Source organism: Macaca nemestrina, chromosome 7 (genome assembly GCF_043159975.1).
Source record: "Macaca nemestrina isolate mMacNem1 chromosome 7, mMacNem.hap1, whole genome shotgun sequence".
Taxonomy (NCBI): domain Eukaryota; kingdom Metazoa; phylum Chordata; class Mammalia; order Primates; family Cercopithecidae; genus Macaca; species Macaca nemestrina.
The window spans coordinates 42549554-42576707 of NC_092131.1; the positions used below are offsets into that span (position 1 = coordinate 42549554).

The following is a 27154-nucleotide window of genomic DNA, read 5'->3' on the forward strand; positions in this document are numbered from 1 at the left end:
AATACTATTGTTCTCAAAACCCCAAAGATAGATACTATCTGGGGTAGAGGGGGGAATACTCTCTTTAAAGAAGAGTATGTCCAAGAAGAAAGAAAAGAAAAATCAATTACACGACAATAATGGAGTTTACTTAGAGGGCTCTCAACATTTTACAGACCTGGTTCTAGAACCTGGAATCTTCTCACTAAAAAGATTATAACAGATATAATCTAGACTTGGCTATATTAGTTTCTGACTTTTCTGCTGCCTTCACTGATGCCCGATAACTTTTAAACCATGATGCTTTTTACAGCTAGAACTCCTTTGAGGGGGGGAAAATAAAAGACATCACGAACCCTTAGTCATCTTTCCCTACAATTTGGTTCTATAGTTCAGATTCCTCTGACTTGATACCAAGTGAGACAAACTTACCCAGGCTAGAAGCTATAAGAAAAGTTATCTCATCAACTCTTGCTATATGATTTGCTCTTAGGCAAATCTAACCTGTGCCAGAATTTAGAAGTTGACCAACAGCTTATTTCCTCTGTACTACTGTTTTACAATATTAGGGTTTTTCAAAAAAAATTAGCAAACCTGTAGTCAGTTGATTAGCTGCAGGTCAGAAAGACACACCCAGAATAGGACATCCTATAGAAAATCTCCTCTATATAGAAATATATGTATAGAAATAAAATTGACTGATTTAGGTATTTTGCAAAGTTAAAACAATGCAAAAATATATGCTCAATGAATAAATGACTAACCAAAACGGTGCTCCTGAGCATCTAGTCTTAGCTCAAGGTGGCCCCAAGGTATTCATAATCTCCAACATCTCATATGTTTGAAACCAGAGACCTAGGGAACTCTTATTTAGTTAACAATAGTAATAATTAACATTTATTGAGCCACTACTTCATGCCAGGCACTGTGGTAAAGACTCTGCATTTTTTATCCATATTTTACAGATGTGGAAAATTAGCATCAAAGTTACTATTCAAGGTTGCACAGATCTTAAGTGACAGTCAGACCACACACCTGCTTTACTCCACAGTTTATGTGCTCGCTAGGGCAATTCCAGAATTCAAACAAACACCCTGATGGCCATAACTGTCCACAGAAATACTCAGAATCTTCAAGAATGCCAAAAAAGCTTATATTTAAGTAGAGAAAAACTTTATATTTAGGTTGACTTATACTTGGAATAAATCTAATTCTAAAAATTCAATCATCCAGTATATAATTTACAGTGAAAATTTACTAGTGGTAGCTTAGAAGTTGCTGAAGTTTATGCATAAAGAATTAAGGGATAAAGACATTTAGAAGAGCTTAGTCCCATATAATGTATTCAGACCAGAGCCATTTCTGAAATGAGTAAGGTTCCAAGATCTCAGTATTATTGGGCAGAGACTTCCACTATGAGATCTGTTTCTACGCTTGAGCCCAGAAGTTTAGAGACTGCGGTGAGCTATGACAGCACCACTGCACTCCAGCCTGGGAGACCTACAGCAAAACCCTGTCTCAAAAACAAAAAATCTACTTCTTCAAATCTACCACTTGAACAAAGAATTCAAGGATCCTCTCCTTTGTGAGATCTCTCCTGACCCTCCAGACACAATTCATTACTCCTTTCTGTGTGCTACTACTGAGTTTTACACATACTTCAGCTGTACTTACCACACTAAGCAAAATTGAGTTTCACACAGCTCAAAACATTTCACACATTGACAAACATCCTCACACTAACTTCTGAATACCAAATTCAGTCTTTTAGATATCACCTTATTAACAATGATTTTGAGTTACTGCATGAAGCCTTGTCATTTCACAATGCTAGGAAATTGGGAGAAGAGGTATGAAGCTACGCTTTCCCTGAAGTTTAGGAGGACATGACACTATCCTGATCTATGATGAAAAAAGAATAATTCTTCCGACCCCATACTCCAGTCCTGCTCTGGACAAAGCCTTAGTCACATATACTTGGAAGCTGGGAGGGGGAGAAGGATGAGTGTGAAGGAGTAATTGGAGTTATAGTTCTAATATCCTATAGTGTAGGTGTTCTCTTATCTCGTCTCTTACCCTTGACTTATCACCAAAAGTCTCTGATTTCTCTCTTGGGACAGTGCAGGCCTACAAGTATTGCTGGGTTCTAAGCAGAAATCCTAGGTGATCAAATAAGTGAAAGGCACCCATTAAGCACCAAGCTTTTACTACCATGGCAGGGTGAGAAAGACCCTTTCCCTCTTAACTTCCTATACCTACAATCCCAGTAGTAGGCCTCAAATTCCACAGGTTGTCACCTCACCCCCTACAAGGAGGTTGGGCCCAGGACTGATTTGCTCAGTCCCAAAGATGCCTAAAAATCCCATCCTTACACTTTTTCCGCCCCCCAAGACAAGGTCTCCCTCTGTTGCAGAGGCTGGAGTGCAGTGGCTCTACCATAGTTCACAGCAGCCTCAAACACCTGAGCTCAAGCGATCCTCTGCCTCAGCCTCCTAAGTACATGCACACACCACCATGCCTGGCTAATTTTTTTTTAATTTTTTTGGTAGAGACAGGGTCTCACTATGTTGCCCAGGCTGGTCTCGAACTCCTGGCCTCAAGCAATGCTCTGCCTCTACCTTCCAAAGTGCTGGGATTATAGGCATCATCCTGACACTTTAATGTTATGCAGCAACGAAGATTTCTAATTCCAAAGGAGATAACACTCCCAGGAATTAGAATTGAATATTTTATAATAATAAATTTTAGCTCTGTGAAATGACTCTCCATACAAACACCCAAATACCTCCTACGCCTATGACAAGTGGAATTTTTATTTTCAATCAGATTTTGGGAGACATGTTATTATAGAGGAAATTAGGGGAGTTCCTGTACTGTAATTATTAACTTATATTTCTAGTTCACCTTCTGAATTATCAGTTTCCTAAAGGTAGGGTCGTTATCATTTTGTATTCCAAATTCATAGTAGTTGTTAACTACACTTGTTGAGAAAAAGGTAAGACAAGATTAGGGGGAAAGACTGGGAACAAGATACAAAGAAATATGTGAGCATCCTTATATGCTTAACTTTAGATCCCATACTAGTGGATATTCTTAAGTGGTATTTACTCTTTTAAAAAAATCCTGTCTTCCAGCCAGGTGTGGTGGCTCACACCTATAATCCCAACACTTTGGAAGGCTGAGGCAGGAGGACTGCTTGAGCTCAGAAGTTCCAGACCAGCCTGGCAATACAGCAAAATTTCATCTCTACTAAAAAATAAAAATAAAAAATAAATCCTATCTTCCCTAAAAAAATCCACAAAAATGAAGAACAAGTATCAGTTGAGAAATTTTACTACTTTTACAATAAAATGAACTGTGTCTGTCAGGTTCACCAAGGTATTAGGAGAAAGATGGTTATTTTTCAATCTTGGCAAATAACTTGAAGATGACAAGAGTAAAAAAGCTACATGCATTTATAAAATCTCCAAGAAATAATAAGGCTAGAAGATTAGGTACAATAGAAACTCTTTTTTAAATTTTTTTCTTTTTTTTTTTTTGAGACAGAGTTTTGCTCTGTTGCCCAGGCTAGAGTGCAGTGGCACAATCTCGGCTCAGTGCAACCTCTGCCTCCCAGGTTCAAGCAATTCGCCCGCCTCAGACCCCCGAGTAGCTGGGATTACAGGCATGAGCCAGCATACCTGGCTTTTTTTTTTTTTTTAAGTAGAGACAGGGTTTCACCATGTTGGTCAGGCTGGTCTCGAACTCCTGACCTCAAGTGATCTGCCTGCCTCAGCCTTCCAAAGTGCTGGGATTACAGGCATGAGTCACCCTACCTGACCTCTTTTTTTTTTTTTAAATATCTTTTAAATTTCAATAGCTTTTGGCGTACAAGTGGTTTTGGGTTACATGGATAAAATGTACAGTGGTGAAGTCTGAGAGTTTACTACATCCATCACCAAAGTTGCATACATTGTACCCAATATATCTTTTTTTATCCCTCATCCTCTTCCTAAGCTCCCCGCGTCTCAGTCTCCAAAGTCTGTTTTACTATTCTGTATGCCTTTGCGTATTAGCTCCCACTTTTGAGAACATACAGTATTTGGTTTTGTATTCCTGAGTTACTTCACTTAGAATAATGGCCTACAGCTCCATCCAAATTGCTGCAAAAATGTTATTTCGTTCTTTTTTATGGCTGAGTGGTATTACATGGTGTATATATACCTGTATAGAATATAAACTCTTAAAACAATCCTCTAATAGCTTTTACAGATGAGCAAGTAGGGTCAGAATCATCAAATTCAGCATCTCAGTGACACAAGAAGTTTCTAGAAGTCTCTAGTCATACTGATTTTCCACTTAAATTGCTGAACCCAATTCAGTTCTAAACATTAGTTTAGGGAGAAGTCACAAGAATGCAGAGAAATCTAATAAGTAATCCTAAGAAAGATGCCAAATTAAGCCTACAAACATTAAATTGGTAAGGAAAATTTCAATTTGTGAGTAAAATATTACAAGAATTAAACATAAAGTATTAAATTATTGGACTACAATTTACATCCTAAGTATGAATGTCTAGAATACCAACTTTGGCACATAAACAGGAGATCATTTTTATCACCTAGTCACAAAACTACAATTTCTGGGAATAAAACTTGGCAATGTAAGTCCAAAACATTGTTTCCTAATTATATAAGTAACAAAAAAATTTATAATCTCATTTTTCAAGATCCAATAAAAATTAGTCCTGTGAAAGAGAACACAAAATGCTCCCCAAATGAAGGCGAGAGATAGAAAAGACACACAAAAAGAGAAACAGAGAGAGACACAGATTTCTGAAAACCCAAAGATAAGGTACAAACATGGAAAACCTAAATGCACAAAGATATTACAGCAATACGTACAATGAACTATCAGTATGACCAACCTAACAGTACCTCGACTCAACGAGAAATGGGAAACATTTACACTGTTAACTGAAAAAAGGCACAAATTTGAAAAGAAATTATTATTACAACTTTGTAAAAAAAAAAATTCTGTATGAAAAAGGACTAAAAGGCACATATACCAACATGGTAACCACAGTTATGTTAAGATCATGGGACTGCGTGTAATTCTTTTACATTCAATAATAATAAATAAAAGTTATAAATAAGTTGTCTAAATTATCTATAATGTTATATTTTCAATGTAAAGCTTTCTAAAGAAAATAAAATTATATCTTACATTTAATTTATAACAATCTGTCTCTTTCTACTTCAATTTCTACTAAGCTATTTGAGCACTAAATTCATTATATGAACTAAGTTTTTTACCATATCACAAAAAAGTAAGAATTAACATTACCTTATTCTCTGCTCATAAAAATAATTAGTGGGAAATCTACTAATTAAGACATTCAATGTAAATGAGTCATCAAATTAATTGGTTCCATAAATCCAAAGTATCGGCACAGGGTTTTAATAACCATCCTCAGCATCATCAGTATACTTATCAGAAGTGCAATTAGTAAAACCTGACATGACCCTACACTCAAAAAGGCTATAAAAATAAAGTATATTTTTTTACAGTATAAGAGTACAAAAATAAACCTTTGGCCCTCAACATAGAAAACAAAGGTTGCTGTTGCCCTCAATCTATACTTAAAAACAGAATAGTAAATAGCCTGAGTCTATGCTATCACTAGATGATTGTCCCTCCTGTTGAAATTTGATCTCAATGTTGAAGGTGGGACCTAATGGGAGTTGTTGTTGGGGTGGGGGGAGGGGTCAGAACCCTCATGAATAAATTAATGCTCTTCCTCAGGCATGCTTGAGGTCTCACTCTATTTGTTCCCCCAAAAGCTGGTTGTTTAAAAGAGTCAGGGTCCCTCCTCCCACCCTTTTCTCCTTTCTCATTAGGTGCACAAGCTGGCTCCTCTTTGCCTTCTGCTATCAGCGAAAGTAGCCTAAGGCGCCCACTAGAAGCAGATCCCGGTGCCATACTTCTTGTACAGCCTGCAGAACTGTGTGGTAAATCAAACTCTTTATAAATTACCAGCCTCAGGTATTCCTATATAGCAACATAAAACAAGGCAGTCAACTCATCAATAATAATAATCAGTCCTATGATCAACTTCCCTCTGGAGGAGTTTTTTAATCTTTCTTGCAAATTAGAATACATTATCCCCAAAATGTGCAGACCTGATGTCAGGAAGAAATAAAATTCTTTTTTTTTTTTTTTTTTGAGACGGAGTCTCCCTCTGTCGCCCAGGCTGGAGTGCAGTGGCGCGATCTCGGCTCACTGCAAGCTCCGCCTCCCGGGTTCACACCATTCTCCTGCCTCAGCCTCCCGAGTAGCTAGGACTACAGGCGCCCACAACCGCGCCCGGCTAATTTTTTGTATTTTTAGTAGAGACGGGGTTTCACCGTGGTCTCGATCTCCTGACCTTGTGATCCGCCCGCCTCGGCCTCCCAAAGTGCTGGGATTACAGGTGTGAGCCACCGCGCCCGGCAGAAATAAAATTCTTAATGAACAATACTGCCAAATCAGATAAAGGATACTGTAATAAGTCTTTTGACTAATTACAAAAGCATCAAAAATTGTCAAAAAAATAACCTTAAGTATGGTTGTAAAAAGCTTTTAATTCATCACTCCCAACCTCACAACAAGAAAAAAAGCTGGGTGGGGGGAAAACTGATAATCAACAACTCTTCTTAGAGCCATCAGAGAATTGAGGTCCAGAGGGCAAACTGCTGCTCTAAAACCTGGAGAGACAGGCAGGCAGATACAGAGAATCACAGTGTGCGGGAAGCAGAAGCCCAGGAATACAAGCTCTCAACTGAAGCCAGCATCAGTAGGAACACTTCAAACAGTAATTGTGGACTAGCTTGAGAGTTAAAAACTGCAAGCAGACCAGTCTTAGAGGGGTCCCCATACTTTCCTGAGTTTTACCTGCAGAAGCCCTACCAGGTTCTCATGGCAAAGATCTGAAAAAATCCCCTCCTGCCGGCAGCAGGGTAAGAAGAAAAACATTTTGAAATATGCCAGGGACTTTGTTTCTATCAAAAGGCATTCCAGTAAAGGAAACTATTTTACCAGAACCTAACCAACTGGGCTTTTAGATTGCCTAACCTACTAGGGTTTTACAGTGCCTAACCAACCTGAGGGAAGGGCAATACCCAACTCTAGCCCCATATATCCTTTGACAGGGAAAAAGAGAAAGATACCCAACTCAGGCTCACAGTTGGTAGAGGGCAGAGGTGAGGGGGAAAGTTCTACAGTCCTGAGATCTAATTACAGGCCTGCAGAACTTTCCCCCTTATACCTCTACCCTTACCACTACATCAATATAGTTCTTGTACAACACAGGATTACAACTTAAAAACCTGCAAGCCTCAGACCCCTTTTAAGGATTATTGACAAAAACCCAAAGACTACAGGGCAGATAAAAGCAACGACACTAGAAGAAATTTTAGCCTCTGATAGTGACGGCAGTGGCTTTCTGGTACAGGGAAGGCACAGGGAGAGGCGGACAGACCCCCTCTCTCAACAGCCCGCCGCCCTCAGTGCAGCACAGTCAAGCAGACAGGGGCCCAATGCAGAGCTGAATCTGAGCCTCAGGGGCCTGAGGCGGGAAGCAGGAGCGGTGCCCACTTCAGGGACCGGCCAGTGACACAGCCACTGCACCCACCCGCTGAGGGTGCCAGGTTCCTGGGCCTCAGGAGGAGGCTCTGTGCAGGGCTGCCTGGGGCCACATCCCTAGGGTCCACCCCATGTCAGGCAACTGCTGAGCCTGCCACTCCCAACAACCAGGCCGGACAGTGATCTGCTCTGCCTGGGCCACTCGAGTGCCAAGGCAACTGGGGTAGCTCCCGGTGATGTCACCCCTGCCCCAGATCCCAGCCCAGGCCCAGCAAGGATCTGGAGCCCCTGCCCCAGGATGAAAGGGGGTGGAGCCAAGGCTGCATGCTCCACAGCGCCAGTGGGAGCCAGGAGCAGGCAGCAGCCCAAGCCACCCAAGCCTGGGTGGTAGACCCAGGCCTCCATGTGCTCTTGGGGACTGGAAACAGGCAGGAGCCCTGTCTCCCAACCCCATACAGCTGCAGCTATCCAAGTCAGGGTTGTGGACCCAGGCCTCCTTGTGCTCTTGTGGGCTCGGGAAGGCCCCCCGCTTGCCTTCACAGGCTCGGAAATGCCTGTTCCCGCTGCCACTTCCCGTACCGGCTCCAATCTGGCAGGTTCTCAGAGCAGGGTTGGAGCCAAGCCTGGACACCATCACAGCCCAACAGGATATGCGCATGCTCAGACCCTGCCGCCTAGGCCCCCTGTGGGGAAGCTGAGGTGGAGAGCTGCTCCATGCTGGTGGGCAGGTGCCCCCTGGCACAAGCAGCCTGGGAACCATGGAAGGTGGCAGGAGGCAGACAGGCTCCTGGGTGGAAGGGGGCAGGTCCCCAGTAAGACCCCACCTTCAGGCCAGGGAGGGCCTGAAGGTTGGGGACCAGGCTATCAAACCCGCAGACTGCAGTGGGGGCTTGTGGTGCCTTTTCCAGCCCACCCATAGCCACCGATGTACCAACTGGCGCACACTTCCTCCCCACTGAGGTCCATAAAAGCCCCGGCATCAGCCAGGGCAGGGCAGAGGACCTCTCCTCTCTGCTGAGAGCTGGGAAGTCAATGGGGACCTGCTTGCAGAGAGGAGCCACTCACTCCAGGGCCTTCTCTCTGCTGACAGCTGAACACTGGATGAGAGGACCTGCCTACAGAGAGGGGCTGCCCTCTGCAGCTCTCATCTGAGCTGTTCTAACACTCAGTAAAGCTTCTCTTTGTCTTGCTCACCCTCCATTTGTCTGCATACCTCATTCTTCCTGGATACAGGACAAGAACTCAGGCAAAGGCGCCACCGGCCACAGAGGTTTCTAGCCAGAAAAGCAACACCTTAAAGATCCTGTAACATTTGCCTCTGATACCACAGCCAGAGCAAACACTAAACACAGCCTGACTTCTAAACAGACAAACATAAAACCTCACCCTAAAGGCCTATTTACCTCAGTTCCTTTTATCTGATACATTCTGTCTGGCTATGAAAAAAAATTATGAGGCACTGTAAAGGCAAAAAATACAATCTGAAGAAACAAAGCAAGCCTCGAAAACAGACTCGGATGTGGCAGGAATTTTTACCAGGAATTATCAAATTATCACCAGGAATTTTTTTTTTAATATGTTTTGAGACAGGGTCTCACTGTTACCCAGTCTGGAGTACAGTGGTGATCCACAGCTCCCTGTAGCCTTGAACTCCTAGGCACAAGCAATCTTCCTGCCACAGCTTCCCAAGTAGGTAGGACTACAGGTGCATGCCACCATGCCCAGCTAAGTTCTTTTTTCTGACCGGCCTGGGCAACACTGGAGACCCTGTCTCTATGATTTTTTTTAATTGCCAGGCATGGTGGCACACACCTGTAGTCCTAGCTACTTGAGAAGCTGAGGAGGGAGAATCACTTGAGCCTAGGAGTTCAAGAATGCAGTGAGTTATGATGATGCCACTACTGCACTCCAGCCAGGGTGACAGAGTGAGATCCTGTGGAAAGAAAGGAAAAGGAAAGAGTAGGAAAAAACAGTGAAGGGGGGAGGTGAGGAAGGAGAGTGTACAAATCAATAACACTGTAACAGGAAAGAATGTCTTTAGTAAGAGACACCAAACCAGGAAGTTCAAAGAATACCAAGCAAGATAAATACCAAAATATTTCCACAGACAAATGATAGTGAAGCTGCAGAAAATCAGACAGAGGAAACTAAATCAAAAGCAAACTTTAATTTTTTACTTATTAACTTCAAGACCAATAAGGTATCTCGAAAAAAGCAAGAGGTAAAGGAAAAAAACAACACACACACAAAACATCTTATCCACAGAGAAATAAAGATAAGAATTAGATCAAACTTTCTCTTCAGAAGCCACGCAAGCAAAAAGAGTGAAGTGAAATATTTAGCGTTTAAAAAAAAAAAAAAAAATCCAACCTTACGGCGGGAACCACCATTTTTCAGTAATTCGCCAAAACGACGAACACAAAGGGAAAGAGAAGAGACACCCAATATATGTTCTCTAGACCTTTTACTAAACATGGAGTTGTTCCTTTGGCTACATGTATGCGAATCTGTAAGAAAGGTGATATTGTAGACATCAAGGGAATGGGTACTGTTCAAAAAGGAATGCTCCACAAGTGTTATCATGGCAAAACTGGAAGAGTCTGTAGTGCTGCTCAGCATGTTGTTGGCATTGTAAACAAGTTGTAAACAAACACGTTACCCAGCATGCTGTTGGTATTATAAAAAACTTGCAAACAAACAAGGGCAAGATTCTTGCCAAGAGAATTAATGTGCATATTGAGCACATTAAGCACTCTAAGAGCCAAGACAGCTTCCTGAAACGCATAAAGGAAAATGACTGGAAAAACAAAGAAGCCAAAGAGAAAGGTACCTGGGTTCAACTGAAGCACCAGCCTGCTCCATCCAGAGAAGCACACTTTGTGAGAACCAATGGGAAGGAGCCTAAGCTGCTGGAACCTATTCCCTATGAATTCACAGCATAATAGGTGTAAAAAAAAAAATAAAAGACCTCTGGACTGGCTGGGCATAGTGGCTCACACCTGTAATCCCAGCACTTTGGGAAGCCGAGGTGGGCGAACATGAGGTCAGGAGTTCGAGACCAGCCTGGCCAACATAGTCAAACCCCATCTCTACTAAAAATACAAAAAATTAGCCAAGCGTGGTGGTGGGCGCCTATAATTCCAGCTACTCAAGAGGCTGAGGCAGGAGAATCGCTTCAACCCAGGAGGCGGAGGTTGCAATCAGCCAAGATCACACCACTGCACTCCAGACCGGGCGACAGTGCAAGACTCTGTCTCAAAAAAAAAAAAAAAAAAAAGAAATACAAAAAATTAGCCAGGCATAGTGGCACACACCAGTAGTCCCAGCTACTTAGGAGGCTGAGGCAGGACAATCACTTGAAACCGGGAATCGGTGGTTGCAGTGAGCCAAGACAGTATCACAGCACTCCAGCCTGGGTGACAGAGTGAGACTCCGTCTCAAAAAAATAAAATGAAATAATAAAATAAAATAAGAATAAACCTCTGGACTGTTTTTAAAAACACGAAACTAGAATTCCCGTAGAATCCCAGCAAAATTATCCTTCGAAAGTGACAAAGAAATAAAGACTTTCTCAAATAAAAACTGGGAGAAATGAAATCCAATAAACATGACTTGCAAAAAATGTTAACAGAAGTTATTCACAAAGAAGGAAAATTATATAGATCAGAAATATGGATTACAAAAAGAAAGGAAGAGTGTAGAGAAAAAAATAAAGGTAAAATTAAATCTTTTGTTTTTCTGATCCTTAATTCATCTAACAGATAACAACTTGTTCAAAATAATCATAGCAACAATATATTTTGTGACCATAAATTATAGAAAAGCGAAACAAATAAAAGTAACATTATAAGGAATGGGAAAAAGGAACTGACACTGTTACAAGGTATTTGCACTACCTATGAAGTGGTATAGTGTTATTTCAAAAGTGAACTTGGATTAGTTTGTGCAATTATTGCAAACTCTGGGGCAACCACTCAAATAACTTCATTTTATTCTTTTTTTTTTTTTTTTGAGACAGATTTGGGTGCAGTAGTGTGATCTTGGCTCATTGCAACCTCCACCTCCTGGGTTCAAGCAATTCTCCTGCCTCAGCCTCCTGAGTAGCTGGGATTACAGGCGCCTGCCACCACACCTGGCTAATTTTTTTATTTTTAGTAGAGACAGGGTTTCACCATGTTGGCCAGGCTAGTCTCAAACTCCTGACCTCAGTGATCCACCCACCTTGGCCTCCCCAAAGTGCTGGGATTACAGGCATGAACCACCATGCCCAGCCTAAAAAATAATTTTAAATAAGTATAATATATATTTTAAAACAGGAGACAAAATGGAATTATATAAAATGGTCAATTACAATGAAGAAGGCAGAGACAAAGTGAAAGACAAAAAGAGAACAAGGACAATGAGTAGAAAACAGTTATAAATACAGTAGATATTAATCCAACTATATGAATAATTACTTTAAACATCTGTGTTCTAAATACACCAGTTAAGAGACACGTGCTGTCAAGAGTAAATCAAATGACAAGACCCTACTACATGATGTCTACAAAAATCCCACTCTAAATACAAAGATGAAAACAGATTAAAAGTAAAGGGATGCAGAAAGATAGGCTACACTAAACCTAATCAAAAGAAACCTGGAATGGCTATATAAATTTCAGAAAGAGCAAACTTCAGGCCAAGAAAAATTATCAGTGATAGAGGTGCATTACATAACAACAGATGATCAATCTGTTATTATTCACCAAGAAGACATAATTATCTTTATATGTATGTAACTAACAACAGAGTGTCAAAATACATAAGGTATAATAAAAACTGATAGAACTACAAGGAGAAACACATGAATTCAATATTATAGTTGGAGCTTCAGCAACCCTCTATCAGTAATTGACAGAAGCAGAAAATCAGGAAGGTGTGGTAGAACTGAGGACACCATCAATCAACTGGATCTAACCAACATTTATAGAACACTTCATCCTGCAACAGCAGTATACACATTCTTCTCAAATCCACAGGGAACATTTCACAAAGACAGACTGCAAAATATACCTTAACAAATTTTAAAGAATAGACACCATACAACTAGACACACCACAATGGAATTAAACTAGTTAAACAAAAACATAGCTGGAAAATTTTTAGAGATGTTTAAACAGCTCACTTACACCTAACTCATAGGTCAAAAAAAATAGTCTTGAGAAATTATAAAATATTTTAAACTAAGTGTACATGAAAATAAAACACCAAAATTTATGGCCGGGCACAGTGGCTCATGCATGTAATCCCAGCACTTTGGGAGGCTAAGACAGGAGGATCACTTGAGGCTAGGAGTTCCAGACCAGCCTAGGTAACATAATGAGACCCCATTTCACAAATAAGTAAATAAGTAAATAAATAAATACGGAATGCAGCAAAGCAGGATGAAGAGATTAATTTTTAGCATTGAATGTATATGTTAAAAAAGAAGAAAGGTAAAATTAATCATCTAAGCTTTTAATTTAGGAAACTAGAAAATGAACAAATTAAATCCAAAGGAAGCAGAAGAAAGTAAAAATCAGAGCAAAATGGAAAACAGGGAAACAAAGAAAATCAACAAGACTCGAAGCTGGTTCGATGCCCTTAAATTTGATAACTTAGGTGAAATGGACTAATCCCTTAAAAGACACAATCTACCAAAATTCACACAAGAAGAAACAATCTGAATAAACCTAAATCAATTTATAAAAACTGAATAAATAATTAATAATCTTCCAAAACAGAAAGCAACACACTCAGATAATTCACTCACGAATTCTATCAACTATTTAAGGAACAAATGATACCAATATTCTACAATCTGTAGAAGCAGAGTGAGCACTTCCTAACTCATTCTCAGAGGCCAACATTACCCTGATAATAAGCCCAGGCAACAGCCTTACAAGAAAGGAAAATCACAGAACAGTATCTTTCATGAACACAGAGGCAAATGTTCTCAAAAATCTTAGCAAATCACATTATACACCACAACCAAGTAGAGTATATTCCAAGTATACAAGGTAGGTTCAACATCTAAAAATCAATTAATGTAATCCAGGAAACAGAAAAAAAATCTTACAATCAGATCATATCAATAGATGCACTAAAAGTATTTGATAAAATTCTACATCAATTAATAATCACATGTTCTCAGCAAACTAGAAATAGAGGAGGATTTCCTCCACTTGATAAATAAAATTTACAAAAAACTTACAGCAAACACCATACCCAATGGTGAGAAACCAGATGCTTTCTCCCTAGGATCAGGAACAAAGCAAGGACTTCCCTTCTTACCACTCCTATTCAACATCATATTGGGCATCTTAGTTAATGCAACGAGACAAGAAAAGGACATAAAAGGTACACAAATTGGGAAGGAAGAATAAAACTCTCTGTTTGCAGATGACATGATCATCTACGTTTAACAAAAAAAAAAAAAAAAACCCAAAGTACTGACCAACAAACTCCTGGAAATAATAAGCAATTATTACAGATTGTAAGATAAAGTGGGGGGATATTTGGGAACTCTCTGTACTTTCTGTTCCATTTCTCTGTAAACCTAAAACTGCCCTAAGAAATAAAATCTATTTTTTAAAAACTCCAATTCATTATAGGTGCTTAAGAAAAAATGTGTTCAACATGGTTTTCCTCCTTTGTTTCCTTTTTTCCCCAACAGGGCTGCAGGGGTGGCTGGGGGAGCCATGGAGAATCTCTTTAATTTCTCAAGCATCTTTGAGTCCAACAAAACACAACATGAAAAGTGAAGACTACACATCATAAAAGTGAGTAATTCAAACACATCCATACCATCTTTTTCAATCTTTACCAACTCATAATTCTCTGAAACTAAAAAATATTTCTTGTAAGTTGGAGGAACATTATTTTCTTGGTAATATAAGTATACCAACTCCAAAGCCTAAAATGAGAAGGAAAAGCACAAGGAACAGAGTTTAATCCAAGCTTGGATGATCAGCCACCATGGCCCCAGGAATGAAGAAAAAAAGAAAATCTTCCCAAGAATCATCAAAATAGCCTACACCAAAAGGTCAAGTTACTCTTTCTGAGTAACTCCTTAACATTCTTTTCTTTAACGTTAAGAAAATATATTAGCCAGGCACGGTGGCTCCCAGCACTTTGGGAGACTGAGGTGGGGAAACTGCTTGAGCACAGGAGTTCAAGATCAGCCTGGGCAACATGGCAAAACTCCATCTCCACAAAAAATATAACAAATTAGCCAGGCATGGTGGTGTGTGCATGTGCACCTGCAATCACAGCAACTCAGGAAGCTGAGGTGGGAGAATCACCTGAGCCAAGGAGGTCAAGGCTGCAGTGAGCCATGACTGCGTCAATGTACGCCAACCTGGGCGATGGAGTGAGGCCCTGTCTCAAAAAAATAAATAAAGACAGAAAGATAAAAAATTCTCCTACTCTTTTAATTGACTAGAATATAAATGTAAATAGAAATATGATAGAGGTATATCTTTTTATTATTGTAATTATAGTGTCTATTTAATTTCTATATTCTGTCTATTTTAATACATTTTATTTCAGGTATTGCTGGAGTGTTACTGCTAATTCTATATTCTAATGTATCTTCTAAAATTAATTAAATACATTACCATTGTTACAAGATCTAGTGAGAGTCTCTGAATTGCCCAAATATCCACTATGAAAACATTCAGTACAATTTGTGTGTGATGGAAGGGCTACATACAGGAAGTGGTGAGAGAATCCCATCACCCCCTAGTATATGGTTTTGAATTTCTTCCATATGGAATGAATAAAAATCCCTCTTTTCTCCTACTTCAGTAACTTTTGTCCAGATCTAAAAATACTGGTTCAACCTGTACTTATACTTATCATCAATATCTAGTCATTGTTCATTTGTAACTTCAAAGAACAAGCACATACACGACCACAGGGGGTTTTGGTGGTACCAAAGAATTTTTTAGTGCCCACAATATCTCTATGAAGTAATTATTACATACTTTCAACATGATTCAAAGAAAGAATTCAAATACCATACTACAGTGACCTATTTAAAACATAAAGAAAACTCAATAGCATATGAATAACTTACACCTAGAATTCTAACACCATGCACCACCTCACAGTACTATTACCATTCTCTAGTAAGAATTTTTCTAAAATCAACCACAAGAATGACACGAGAGACAAACGTGGGCAACGAAGGCAGGACCACATTCTCATATTCACTTCAGGAAAGGTTATTTCATTTTGTGAACTCAGCCTGAGGGTGCAGCATTTTTCTAACTTTAAGTGACCTGCAGAATGCTCCTCTTCCAAATACACTATTCAAGTTGGAAACCAAAATGGTAAGTCAGAGAGATCAGGGCAAACAGCATGTTTACCTAATATCTTCATGAATTAGCTTCACCCAAATAAACAAAACAAATTAATTTATGCATGCTACATTCACAAGTTCGAGTCTATCTGATTAGTACTTAACGCATTTTCTATTCCCTTTTTATTTTGTGACTCCAGCAAGACTAATATTAATATGGTATATAGCAGGCACTCAACAATTATAAAACTTTAGAATCTGAGAACTAGATATGTCTTAAAGATCATTTGGTTTACTCTTCTTCTCTTCCTCAGGCCTCAAATTTTATCTATGAGGAAACTGAAATGAACCCAGTAGTCTCACAGACAGTTCTTTTGGCAGAAAAAGTATCAAAGAACTGAAACCAAATCACCTCACCAGATGCCAGACCCCTCATTCACCAATATTGCTTCCTTGCCCCTCCCAAGTTCCTGTTTTCTTACACATTGTTATATTTCTTCCCTGCTATATAAACCTTGGTTTTAGTCAGTCAGGGAGATGAAATTGAGACTGAGCTCCCATCTTCTCAGCTGCTGCACCTGATTAAAGCCTTCTTCCTTGGCAATACTCGTTGTCTCAGTGATTGGCTTTCTATGCAGCAAGCAGCAGGACCTAGACTGAACTCCTGGTTTATCAGTAACAACCTAATAGCTGAAGAAGACAGTAACTTTCTTAAGCTAGTTAATAACAGAGCAGAACTAAGGTAAGGATGCAGAACTAAGGTAAGGATGCAGAGCAGAACTAAGGTAAGGACGTCCAAACTGATTTTCTTTCTACTATACCATGCGGTTGTCAAGAACTCTGAAGAACCTAAGATTTTACCCTACATGCAAGCTAACATCAGTCTACCATAGTTTCATGGACACTGAGAACAAACACCATGTACCTACATACAGTTTGGACACTGAAGACTGAAACTACATGTCCCCCATACTGAGTTGAATAAGTGTCCTCCCAAAATTTTTAACTGCTGGAAATAGGGTCTTTGCAGATATAATCAAGTTGGTATAATGTCATTTTGGATTAGGATGGACCCTAATACATGACTGGAATTCTTGTAAGAAGGAAATTTGAACACAAACACCCACAGAGGGAAGATGTCATGTGAATACTGAGGTAGATAGTGGAGTTATGCTACCACAAGTCAAAAAACACTAAGGATTTCTGGCATCCACCATAACCTAAAAGAAGAAGAAAAGGATTCTTACCTAGAGCCTTCAGAGAGAGTGTGGCCCTGCCAACACCTTGATTTCAGACTGCTAACCTCCAAAACTGTGAAAGAATAAATTTCTGTTATATTAAGCCACCCAGTTTACGGTGCTTTGTTATAGCAGCCCTAGAAAACTAATACACTCACACACACAACTTTCTAGGTACATTAACATGACTTTACCAGTCCACTGTCTTAATTAGCATAACTGCTGTTCTAGGAGACTCTTGCAGAAATATAATGTGATTGTTCACTACAGACCTTCTGGAAAGACCCATCAACTCTCCGGCAGTTTTCAAAATCTTTATCTTACTGTTTCAACCAAACCTAAACTGTTTTATCATGACACCTACCCAATCCTAATCAAGCCTCATCACCACCACTGAAAGATCCAACTTAAACCGAACTTCAAATTCTCAAATTTTGACCTAAGACACTACCAAAGATCTTTTAAGGTGGTGTTCTCCCTTACCACAATAAGCAATAAACTCAGCTTTGTTTTATCAATAGGTTGTGTTAGTGATATCTCATAAACTAGCATCAGATAATCCTGGCAGAAGTTATAACACTCCTAGGTCAGAAACAAAGAACAGTTTACTACTCACAACAACAACATAGACAGAGTACCATATTTTGTACTGGTTCCTCAAGCTCTAATTCCTAAAGGCCAATGAAAGGAAAACCAAGTGCACATACTGTGGGTTGCACTGCAGGACAAGAAAACCTAAGCTTACGAAACTCCAATCTTTAAAAGGAGCTACAAGCAAAAATGCCCAACCTTTTCCCAGAGAGATTATCTTAATTATCCCGGACAGCAAAGAAATGTGCCATCTGTCCTAATGGAAGCACTATTTCTATCTTCCTAGGCTGTTTGCTAAATAGATTTCTTTGAAAATGATAGCCCCCAACAAAAGCTATCATTACTGTGCTCAGCAAATGTGCAGAAACAGAAGAGACCCATAAGATTGAAGAGAAATGTCTCTCAATACCTATTTCCTTTGTCCTAAAAGACTAAAAAGATTCTTAGAGAATCAAGATGAAATTGGTACAATACAATGAGAAGATGTTTCCAAAGAAAATATATAGAGCAAAAAGGTACACTTTCTTCTCTCAAAAATCTGTATAAACTAAAACCACTTCAGCAGAGTCACAATCTTATAACAAGCCTATATATCAAATATCAAAAGTAAATACTTAGATATTTGGATCCTATTTTCATTTTAAAATGTTCCATTTCTAGAAAAGTCTCTCAAACAAGTTATTTTTATTTTATTATTTTTTAACTTTAAAATAAAATGCTATTTTTTAAAATTATTTTTTGGCTGTTTCTCACAGTGAATCAAGTTTTATCACTAATTTCCAATGCCTGGCAGTGTTCATGAAATAAAAGAGACTAGTAGTTTTAAACTTCACCAATAATACCTGACTTTAATGTGGACCTTAACGCCTTTTTTTAAAATAAGAAAATAAAGACCCAGAGAGGTAAGATAGTAAGCTTTTACTCATACAGCTATCTGGAGACATTGCAGTGTAGCGTTCATTTTACTCATCATTCTGTCTCTCTCTCTTTATCCTGGGATCACTGCTTAACCTAATGGATGGGATAAAGTTAAATTACTCAATTTAATATTCTTTACAAAAACTCAGTTTTTGTTTATTTCTTTTGCAGTTAATTTTAAGTTAAATGGGCTACTATTTAAACAGTGCAAGATAGGATCTCAATTTTCAAATATTAAAAAAATATGCTTATATTGAATATATAGCTAGAAAAATCTAAACTTTATTTTTTAACAACCTCAAAATATTTTATGTGAATTAAAGCATATTAAATTTAAATTTAAATATCGCTTTTATTTTCATAAATACTTTACATAAATATTGACCTTAGAATTGTGGTTTAAAATCTAAATACCCTAAAATCCTGAAGAAATCATGACTTCTGAGCACAGCATTATCTTTGACTCTGTGTTGCATTTGCCCACTGAATAGATAACTATTCTCTTTCAGAAGTATCTCTAAAATGCTCTGACTCTGCCTAAAATGTTTTTTCTATTTAAGAAATGCTCTCTGACCACGGCGCCTCACATCTATAATCCTAGCACTTCAGGAGGCTGAGGCGGGCAGACTGCTTGAGCCAAGAAGTTCAAGACCAGCCTAGCCAACATAGCAAAACCCCATCTCTTCTAAAAATACAAAACTTAGCTGGACATGGTGGCACACATTTGTAATCCCAGCTACTCGGGAGGCTGAGGCAGGAGAATGGTGTGAACCCGGGAGGCGGAGCTTGCAGTGAGCTGAGATCCGGCCACTGCACTCCAGCCTGGGCGACAGAGCGAGACTCCGTCTCAAAAAAAAAAAAAAAAAAAAAGAAATGAAAGGAAAAAAAGTTTTAAAAAAATGTTTTCGGAGAACACAATACGGCAGGCCACTTATCTATAGAGATACTATGAAAGTTACATAATTCATCTAAACATGTTCAGAAACAAGAAAACAGTTTAAAGTTGCAGTAAGTCTTTTAGTGTCCAGGCTTAGAAGCTAGAGTCTAAACCATCCAACATTTTCTCAGTCAGAGCATAATACTTTCTCAAGACCTTTTTATTTCTATAACAAATAATGAACTACAGTTTCCTTATAAATATTCAAATAGGGTTTCAAGCTACTTTTTGAGGTCATTAATTTCCCCAAGGCAGAAAGACAGTTTCTATCACTTTCATCCTACATATTCATTCAAGAAAGTTTAAATTGACTTTTGCATGCCCAACCTTTACCCTGTTTAAGTATGTTTTTAATATAGGAGAATTCTAATGTACTTGACTTTTATAGATGACTTTTGAAGCTACCTATATGAGGTTTAACGATATTAATCTATCTGTATATTTCTGATCTACCATATATTCAAGAAGGCTACCTATTATCTCCAAAATCAGGAAACACCACAAGTTCCAATAGATCCCCTTTCTAGTAATTTTACATCATTTCTCTTTCTGTACTCAAAATGACCATAAATTGCAAGTTTCTTCCCATAGCCACGATGTCCGTTGTGTTCTCCTTACGTTTTAATAACATTTTTAAAAAGAAATGCAACCACAGCCTAAAAGGCAATAGTTAAATCATTACCGCTCTTTAACATTAGCAACAACAAAAAGTAACTTCTATTAGTAAAAAGTATATGGGGTCGGGGGATGAAGAAAGGTTGATTAATGGGTACAAACATACACCATACACTTAGAAGAAATAAGACCCGGTGCTCAATAGATCAATAGGGTGATTATAGGTAACCTTTGTTGACTGTACCTTTCAAAATAGCTAGGAAAGAGAATAATTAAAATGTTCTTAATATAAAGAAAAAATGAATATTTAAGTTAATGGATATTCCAATTACTCTGATTTGATTACATAAAGGTATTAAATTATCACATGTACCCTGAAAATAAATACATACATCTAATATATATCAATGCAAAAAAAAAAAAAATTTTTTTTTAAGACAGAGTCTCACTCTGTCACCAGGCTGGAGTGCAATGGCGCAATCTCACCTCACCACAACCTCTGCCTCCTGAGTTCAAGCGATTCTCCTGCCTCAGCCTACCAAGTAGCTGGGACTACAGGCATGCAACACCATACCCAACTAATTTTTGTATTTTTAGTAGAGACAAGGTTTCACCATGTCGGCCAGGATGGTCTCAATCTCTTGACCTCATGATCTGCCCACCTCAGCCTCCCAAAGTGCTGGGATTACAGGTTTGAGCCACTACGCCCGGCCAAATTTTTTAAAGAACATAGAATCACATTTTTATTTTTATTTATTTATTATTATTATTTTTTTTTTTTTTTTTTTTTTTTTTTTTTTTTGAGACGGAGTCTCGCTCTGTCGCCCAGGCTGGAGTGCAGTGGCCAGATCTCAGCTCACTGCAAGCTCCGCCTCCCGGGTTCCCGCCATTCTCCTGCCTCAGCCTCCCGAGTAGCTGGGACCACAGGCGCCGCCACCTCGCCCGGCTAATTTTTTGTGTTTTTAGTAGAGACGGGGTTTCGCCGTGTTAGCCAGGATGGTCTCGATCTCCTGACCTTGTGATCCGCCTGTCTCGGCCTCCCAAAGTGCTGGGATTACAGGCTTGAGCCACCGCGCCCGGCCCACATTTTTATTTTTTTAATGTATGACTGCAGCAGTTTTATGATCATCGAAAACTACAAACAGCCTAAATATCCATAAACAGGTAAATGAATAAACTAATTATGGTATCCATAAAGTGGAACACTACTCGGCAATAAAAAAAAAAAAAAAAAAACTACTGATACACAACTACTGATGCACACAGCAACATGAATAAATCTCAAATATATTATTCTAAGTGAAAGAAGCCAGGATTTAAAAACTACATATTAGATGATTCCAATTAAATGACATATTGGAAAAGGCAAACTATAGGGATAGAAAGCGATCAGCGATTGCTAGGGATTGAGGTATAAGGACAGGTTAACTACAAATGAGCAACATGAGCAAATTTGGAAGGTTTGGAAAATGCTTTAATTGTGGTGACATATATTTGTCAAAATTAATAGAATGAACGCTAAAAATAAATAAAAATGTTAATGTAGGACTGAAATCTGGACAAGAATACCTTTAAAAGTCAGCTACTAAAAATGTCAGAAATGTTTAAGATGAGTTGCTTATTTTTAGCACCAAAAAATGCCACACAACGATGCCAAAAGTTAATGTATCGCGTTCAACCACAACTTTTTATCCAGCCCCATAATTTAAACTACAAAACTATTTAAAAGGAAGTAAAATATTTTTCAATGTATGCAGTGAATATTGTACACAGTAGGCAGTAAGAAAATGTTTCTTAACTAATACACAATTTAACAGAGTTTAGACTGACTTGGCCTTTCTACTTTACTGGTACGTAACATGTAGCTTTAACCACAAAATTATCTATTTCTCAAAAATATTAACATATAATTAGAAAAAGGAAGTGCTGTCCACAAAATACACTAACCTGAATTTGTCCAGTTAATCAACAAAGGCAATAAGTCACTTTATCTTGAACAAAAAGACCATTAGGGTCATTGATATCCTCTGAGCAAAAGCAGCAACCTGGAACAAAATAAAAATATATGAAATTCAGCCCTTGACTCAAGCTTCAGTTAGCATTATTTTATATATATATATATATATATATTTTTTTTTTTTTTTTTTTTTTTTTTTTTGAGACGGAGTCTCGCTCTGTCGCCCAGGCTGGAGCACAGTGGCCCGATCTCAGCTCACTGCAAGCTTTGCCTCCCAGGTTTACGCCATTCTCCTGCCTCAGCCTCCCGAGTAGCTGGGACTACAGGCGCCCGCCACCTCGCCCGGTTAGTTTTTTTTGTATTTTTTTTTTTTTAGTAGAGACGGGGTTTCACCATGTTAGCCAGGATGGTCTCGATCTCCTGACCTCGTGATCCGCCTGTCTCGGCCTCCCAAAGTGCTGGGATTACAGGCTTGAGCCACCGCAGGCGGCCTATTATATATATTTTTAAATCCCTTTAACTTTTCCTTACATAGCCAATCACAATGAGAGGTGACAATGTGCTAGCAGCCCTCATTCTCAGAGCCGCCTCCGCCTTGGTGTCCACTCTGGCGGCACTTGAGGAACCCTTCAGCCCGCCACCGCACAGTGGGAGCCCCTCTCTGGGCTGGCTGAGGCCAGAGCCTCCTCCCTCTGCTTGCGGGGAGGTGTGGAGGGAGAGGCGCGGGAGGGAACCGGGGTTGTGTGTGGCCTTCGCGGGCCAGTGCAAGTTACAGCCGGCACCAGAAGGGGTATGGGTTCAGCCGGCCGGCACATGGAGCGGCCAGCTGGCGGCGCCAGCCCAGGGCAGTGGGGGGCTTAGCACCTGGGCCACCAGCTGTGGAGGCTGCGCCAGGTCCCCCAGCAGTGCCGGCCCGCCGGTGCTGCACTCAAATTCTCCCCTGGCCCTAGTTGCCTCCCCATGGGGCAGGGCTTGGGACCTGCAGCCTACCATGTCTAAGCTCCCCATCTGTGGCCAGAGCCTCCCCGACAGGCACTGTCCCCTGCTCCATGGCGCTTGGTCCCATGGACAGCCCAAGGACTGAGGAATGCAGGCACCGCTCAGGACTGGCGGGCAACTCCGCCTGCAGCCCCGCTGCAGGATCCACTAGGTGAAGCCAGCTGGGCTCCTGAGCCAGATGGGGACTTGGAGAACTTTTATATCTAGCTGGAGGACTGTATGTGCACCAATCAGCACTCTGTATCTAGCTAATCTGGTGGGGACTTGGAGAACTTTTATGTCTAGCTAAGGGATCATAAACACACCACACACCAACCAGCACTCTGTGTCTAGCTCAGGGTTTGTAAATACACCAATCAGTACTCTGTGTCTAGCTCAAGGTTTGTAAACACACCAATTGGTACCCTGTAACTAGCTAACTCTGTATCTAGCTAACCTAGTGGGGACTTGGAGAACTTTTCCCTCTAGTACTCTGTGTCTAGCTCAAGGATTGTAAACACACCAATCAGCACTCTGTCAAAACGGACCAATCAGCTCTCTGTAAAATAGACCAATCAGCAGGATGTGGGTGGGGTCAGATAAGGGAATAAAAGCAGGATGCCCCAGTCAGCCAGTGGCAACCCGCTGAGGTCCCCTTCTGCACTGTAGAAGCTTTGTTCTTTCTCTCTTTGCAATAAATCTTGCTGCTGCTCACTCTTTGGGTCTACGCTGCCTTTACAAGCTGTAACACTCTCCACGAAGGTCTGCAGCTTCACTCCTGAAGCCAAGGAGACCACAAACCCACTGGGAAGAATGAACAACTCCAGATGCGCTGCCTTTAAGAGCTGTAACACTCACCACGAAGGTCTGCAGCTTCACTCCTGACAGTGAGACCACGAACCCACCACAAGAAGGTCCAGACACATCTGAACATCTGGAGGAACAAACTCCGGACACACCATCTTCAAGAACTGTAACACCGCGAGGATCCGCGGCTTCATTCTTGAAGTCAGTGAGACCAAGAACCCACCAATTCCGGAAACAATAACATGCAAATTCACTTATTTTGTACATTGACTTATTCTGTAAGTAGCCCTTTCCAAATGTCAACAAAAAATGGGTTTTCATTTTGCAAATTATACCCAAACTCAGTAACACTCAGTGGCTTAATTTGCTCCATAGTTCAACTTAAAATAAGTTAGCACTCATATAACTTGCTTTGTGAATATAAAATTATTTAACTTTGTCTATCTTTTAACATAAAAGGCATTCAGAAGTATACCTCTTTTCAGACCAAAGCTCAAAATCTTTTGTATTTCTCCTCAATTTTGTATGACACCTCGATTAGCTCTGTAACCTAGTTTCTTACTATCTTCTACACAAACTTCCACTAAAGCCAATTTAATTTTCTTTCTTTCCATAGAACAATCTGTTTATTCTCAGCTGTCGCCCCACAATACACCATTCCTTTTTTTAAAAAACAGGGATTTTTTTCTCCTTTATCAATCAATGCATATCCATCAGCTTTCTCAAAATCCATCCCCTCTATATCTCCCTGCCTAACAGCTGACATAATCATTCTATACTCCATTAATCTTCGCTAGAATATTTTGCTACCTTATACATGCACCATCTCATGCAGTCTTTTGATCAGGGACCCTTCTCCTACTTCATTTGTTGCTGCCTCTCCCTCATCCAGTATCATGTTTGGCACACAGTAATCAATATGATTAACTGAAAAGTGAAATGGCCTTAATAAAGATTCACACATCAAATGTTCACTGAGTGTGTAGTATGTGCAGGTCACCAAGTACAAAAACCCAAGAACAGTACAAAGACACAATACATTCTATAGAAATGTGTCTTTCTGCCAGTCGCTTTACTCTTACGTCAACAACATGAGATTTTTCTCTGATTGACATTATTAATTGTGAGAAGTAGTTTTTCTCCAATGACATCAAAGTCTACTGAAAACAATTTTAGGCAATTACAACTAATATAAAAGCAATATCACCAACTTAAACTCCTCCCACCACAAAGGTAATACAACTATTTTCTTTTCTTTTTTTTTTTTTTTTTTTTTTTTTTTGAGACGGAGTCTCGCTCTGCCGCCCAGGCTGGAGTGCAATGGCCGGATCTCAGCTCACTGCAAGCTCCGCCTCCCGGGTTCACGCCATTCTCCTGCCTCAGCCTCCCGAGTAGTTGGGACTACAGGCGCCCGCCACCTCGCCCGGCTAATTTTTTGTATTTTTAGTAGAGACGGGGTTTCACCGTGTTAGCCAGGATGGTCTCGATCTCCTGACCTCGTGATCCGCCCGTCTCGGCCTCCCAAAGTGCTGGGATTACAGGCTTGAGCCACCGCGCCCGGCCTATTTTCTTTTCTTAAAGATTTTAAAATTTATTTTGTTTTACTTTATTGTAGAGACTGGGTCTTTCTATGTTGCCCAGGCTGGTATCAAACTCCTGGGCTCAAGTAATCCTCCTGCCTCAGCCTCCCAAAATGCTGGAATTGCAAACATGAGCCACCTTGGAGTGCAAAAAACCAAGAATAATAATGCTTTATTATTTACATTACCTCATAGATCTATTTGAAGAAAACATAGTCAACTACTCCCAAAGCCCATAAACATACAATTACCAAATAGTCATTAAGTCTAAAATCAGCAAAGGTTTATTGTAATTCTTTCCTGTAACTTCACCCAAAAGTCTTTGCCAAACTCCACAATAATCCAATAGTATGAAATGTATGCCTCCAGCCATTATGGAATAACTGGTAACAGATTTACCCTCAGATGGTAAGCAACTGCAAAACCACACAAAAATACATGACCGTTTCCAGACAGTGAACAACAATTAGTATAGATCTGTGTTCCCTGAAACAAGAAAACAAACTACATAAGGCCTATGACCACACTGGCTTTCTGCCTAGAGACATGTTCTAGATACCCTTGCCAACAGGGAAATTCAAAGCAGAATACAGCAGTTCTGCTAACTTGAAAAGAACGGAGTTTGGAACAGTGGAGGTGGCAAGAATTACTAGAATAATATACCAGAAAGGAGAAACTTAAGCAGAAAAAAGCTACAGATACGTACATTGGGGTCTACTTGAGTCGTCAACTAAATACTAATCTACACATGCTTAGGGTGAAATTCCATAAAGTCAGACAAAAACATCTGCCAGGAGGTAAAATATGAACAACTCCGGGTTGACACTGAGCTCGGAGACATCTGAGTTCCATCCAGCCACAGTAGAGACATCTCTTTACGCTCTAGGCAATAGGTACAGACCTCAGGAGGGCTAAATTTGTCCTAGAATAAAGATTACTCTGTAATGATCCCAACAGAGCTTAAAAACAAGTCTTGAATGGACAATATGATCCTCAGTTTAACATCTGTAACCAACAGCCAGAATGGAAAAGTCTCATAATTCATGAAGCATAAACTATTCAGAAGGGTTTTGCCTAGTAGTCAGGAAAATTAAGTGGTTACACTTAACAAAGATTAAAAGCAATACCTAAAAGTTAAAAAACACTTTCAAAGAACTTCAATACAGACCAGGAAAAAGTTCAAAAAATATCTACAGGCACCGGGGCTGGTGGTACGCACCTGCAGTCCCAGCTACTCTGGAGGCTGCAATAGGAGGATCACTTGAGCCCAAGAGTTGAATACTGCCATGGGCTATGATCATGCTACTGCACTACACTATTGCCCAGGCAACAGAGCAAGACCCCATCTCTTAATAAAAAAATAAAAATAAAAATAAAGAATATAGGAATATAAAAATGTCCAGCACCCAACAAGGTACAACTTACAATGTTTTATTTTACATGCCTGATACGCATCAATTAATTAACAAGCAGGTTAAAAAAATTAAGGCAAGAAAATATAGCCAGAAGGAGAGCTATCAATCAATCAATCAAAACCAACCCAGAAATGACAGGGTTGGTAGAATTACGAGACTAGGACATTAAAAGTTATTATATATCTGTTCCATGTGTACTAAAAGCCAGAAGAAA

At 39.8% G+C, this 27154-nt stretch overlaps 3 protein-coding genes across 7 annotated transcripts in view; all 3 read right to left on the bottom strand.

Annotated features, from left to right (window-relative positions):
* LOC105473712 (fucosyltransferase 8) overlaps positions 1 to 17215 on the bottom strand; it is a 276824-nt gene extending 259609 nt beyond the window's left edge. For 4 of the 5 annotated variants that reach the window (XM_071099996.1, XM_011727662.2, XM_071100001.1 and 1 more), the window contains exon 1: positions 17152 to 17215. The gene's annotated coding sequence lies outside the window, so the exon portion shown is untranslated. The remainder of the gene's footprint in view (positions 1 to 17151) is intronic. The other variant, XM_071100000.1, reaches the window with a different exon arrangement.
* LOC139364269 (uncharacterized) overlaps positions 1 to 27154 on the bottom strand; it is a 133095-nt gene that overhangs the window by 50526 nt on the left and 55415 nt on the right. Inside the window, exon 2 of the mRNA XM_071100002.1 lies at positions 22151 to 22248. Within this exon, the coding sequence (XP_070956103.1) occupies positions 22186 to 22248 (63 nt within the window). The 3' untranslated portion in view covers positions 22151 to 22185. The remainder of the gene's footprint in view (positions 1 to 22150; positions 22249 to 27154) is intronic.
* Positions 462 to 17145, bottom strand: LOC139364270 (uncharacterized). The gene has a single exon (XM_071100003.1). It carries the CDS (start codon positions 8339 to 8341, stop codon positions 7658 to 7660), a length of 684 nt encoding a protein of 227 aa, XP_070956104.1. The 5' UTR covers positions 8342 to 17145; the 3' UTR covers positions 462 to 7657.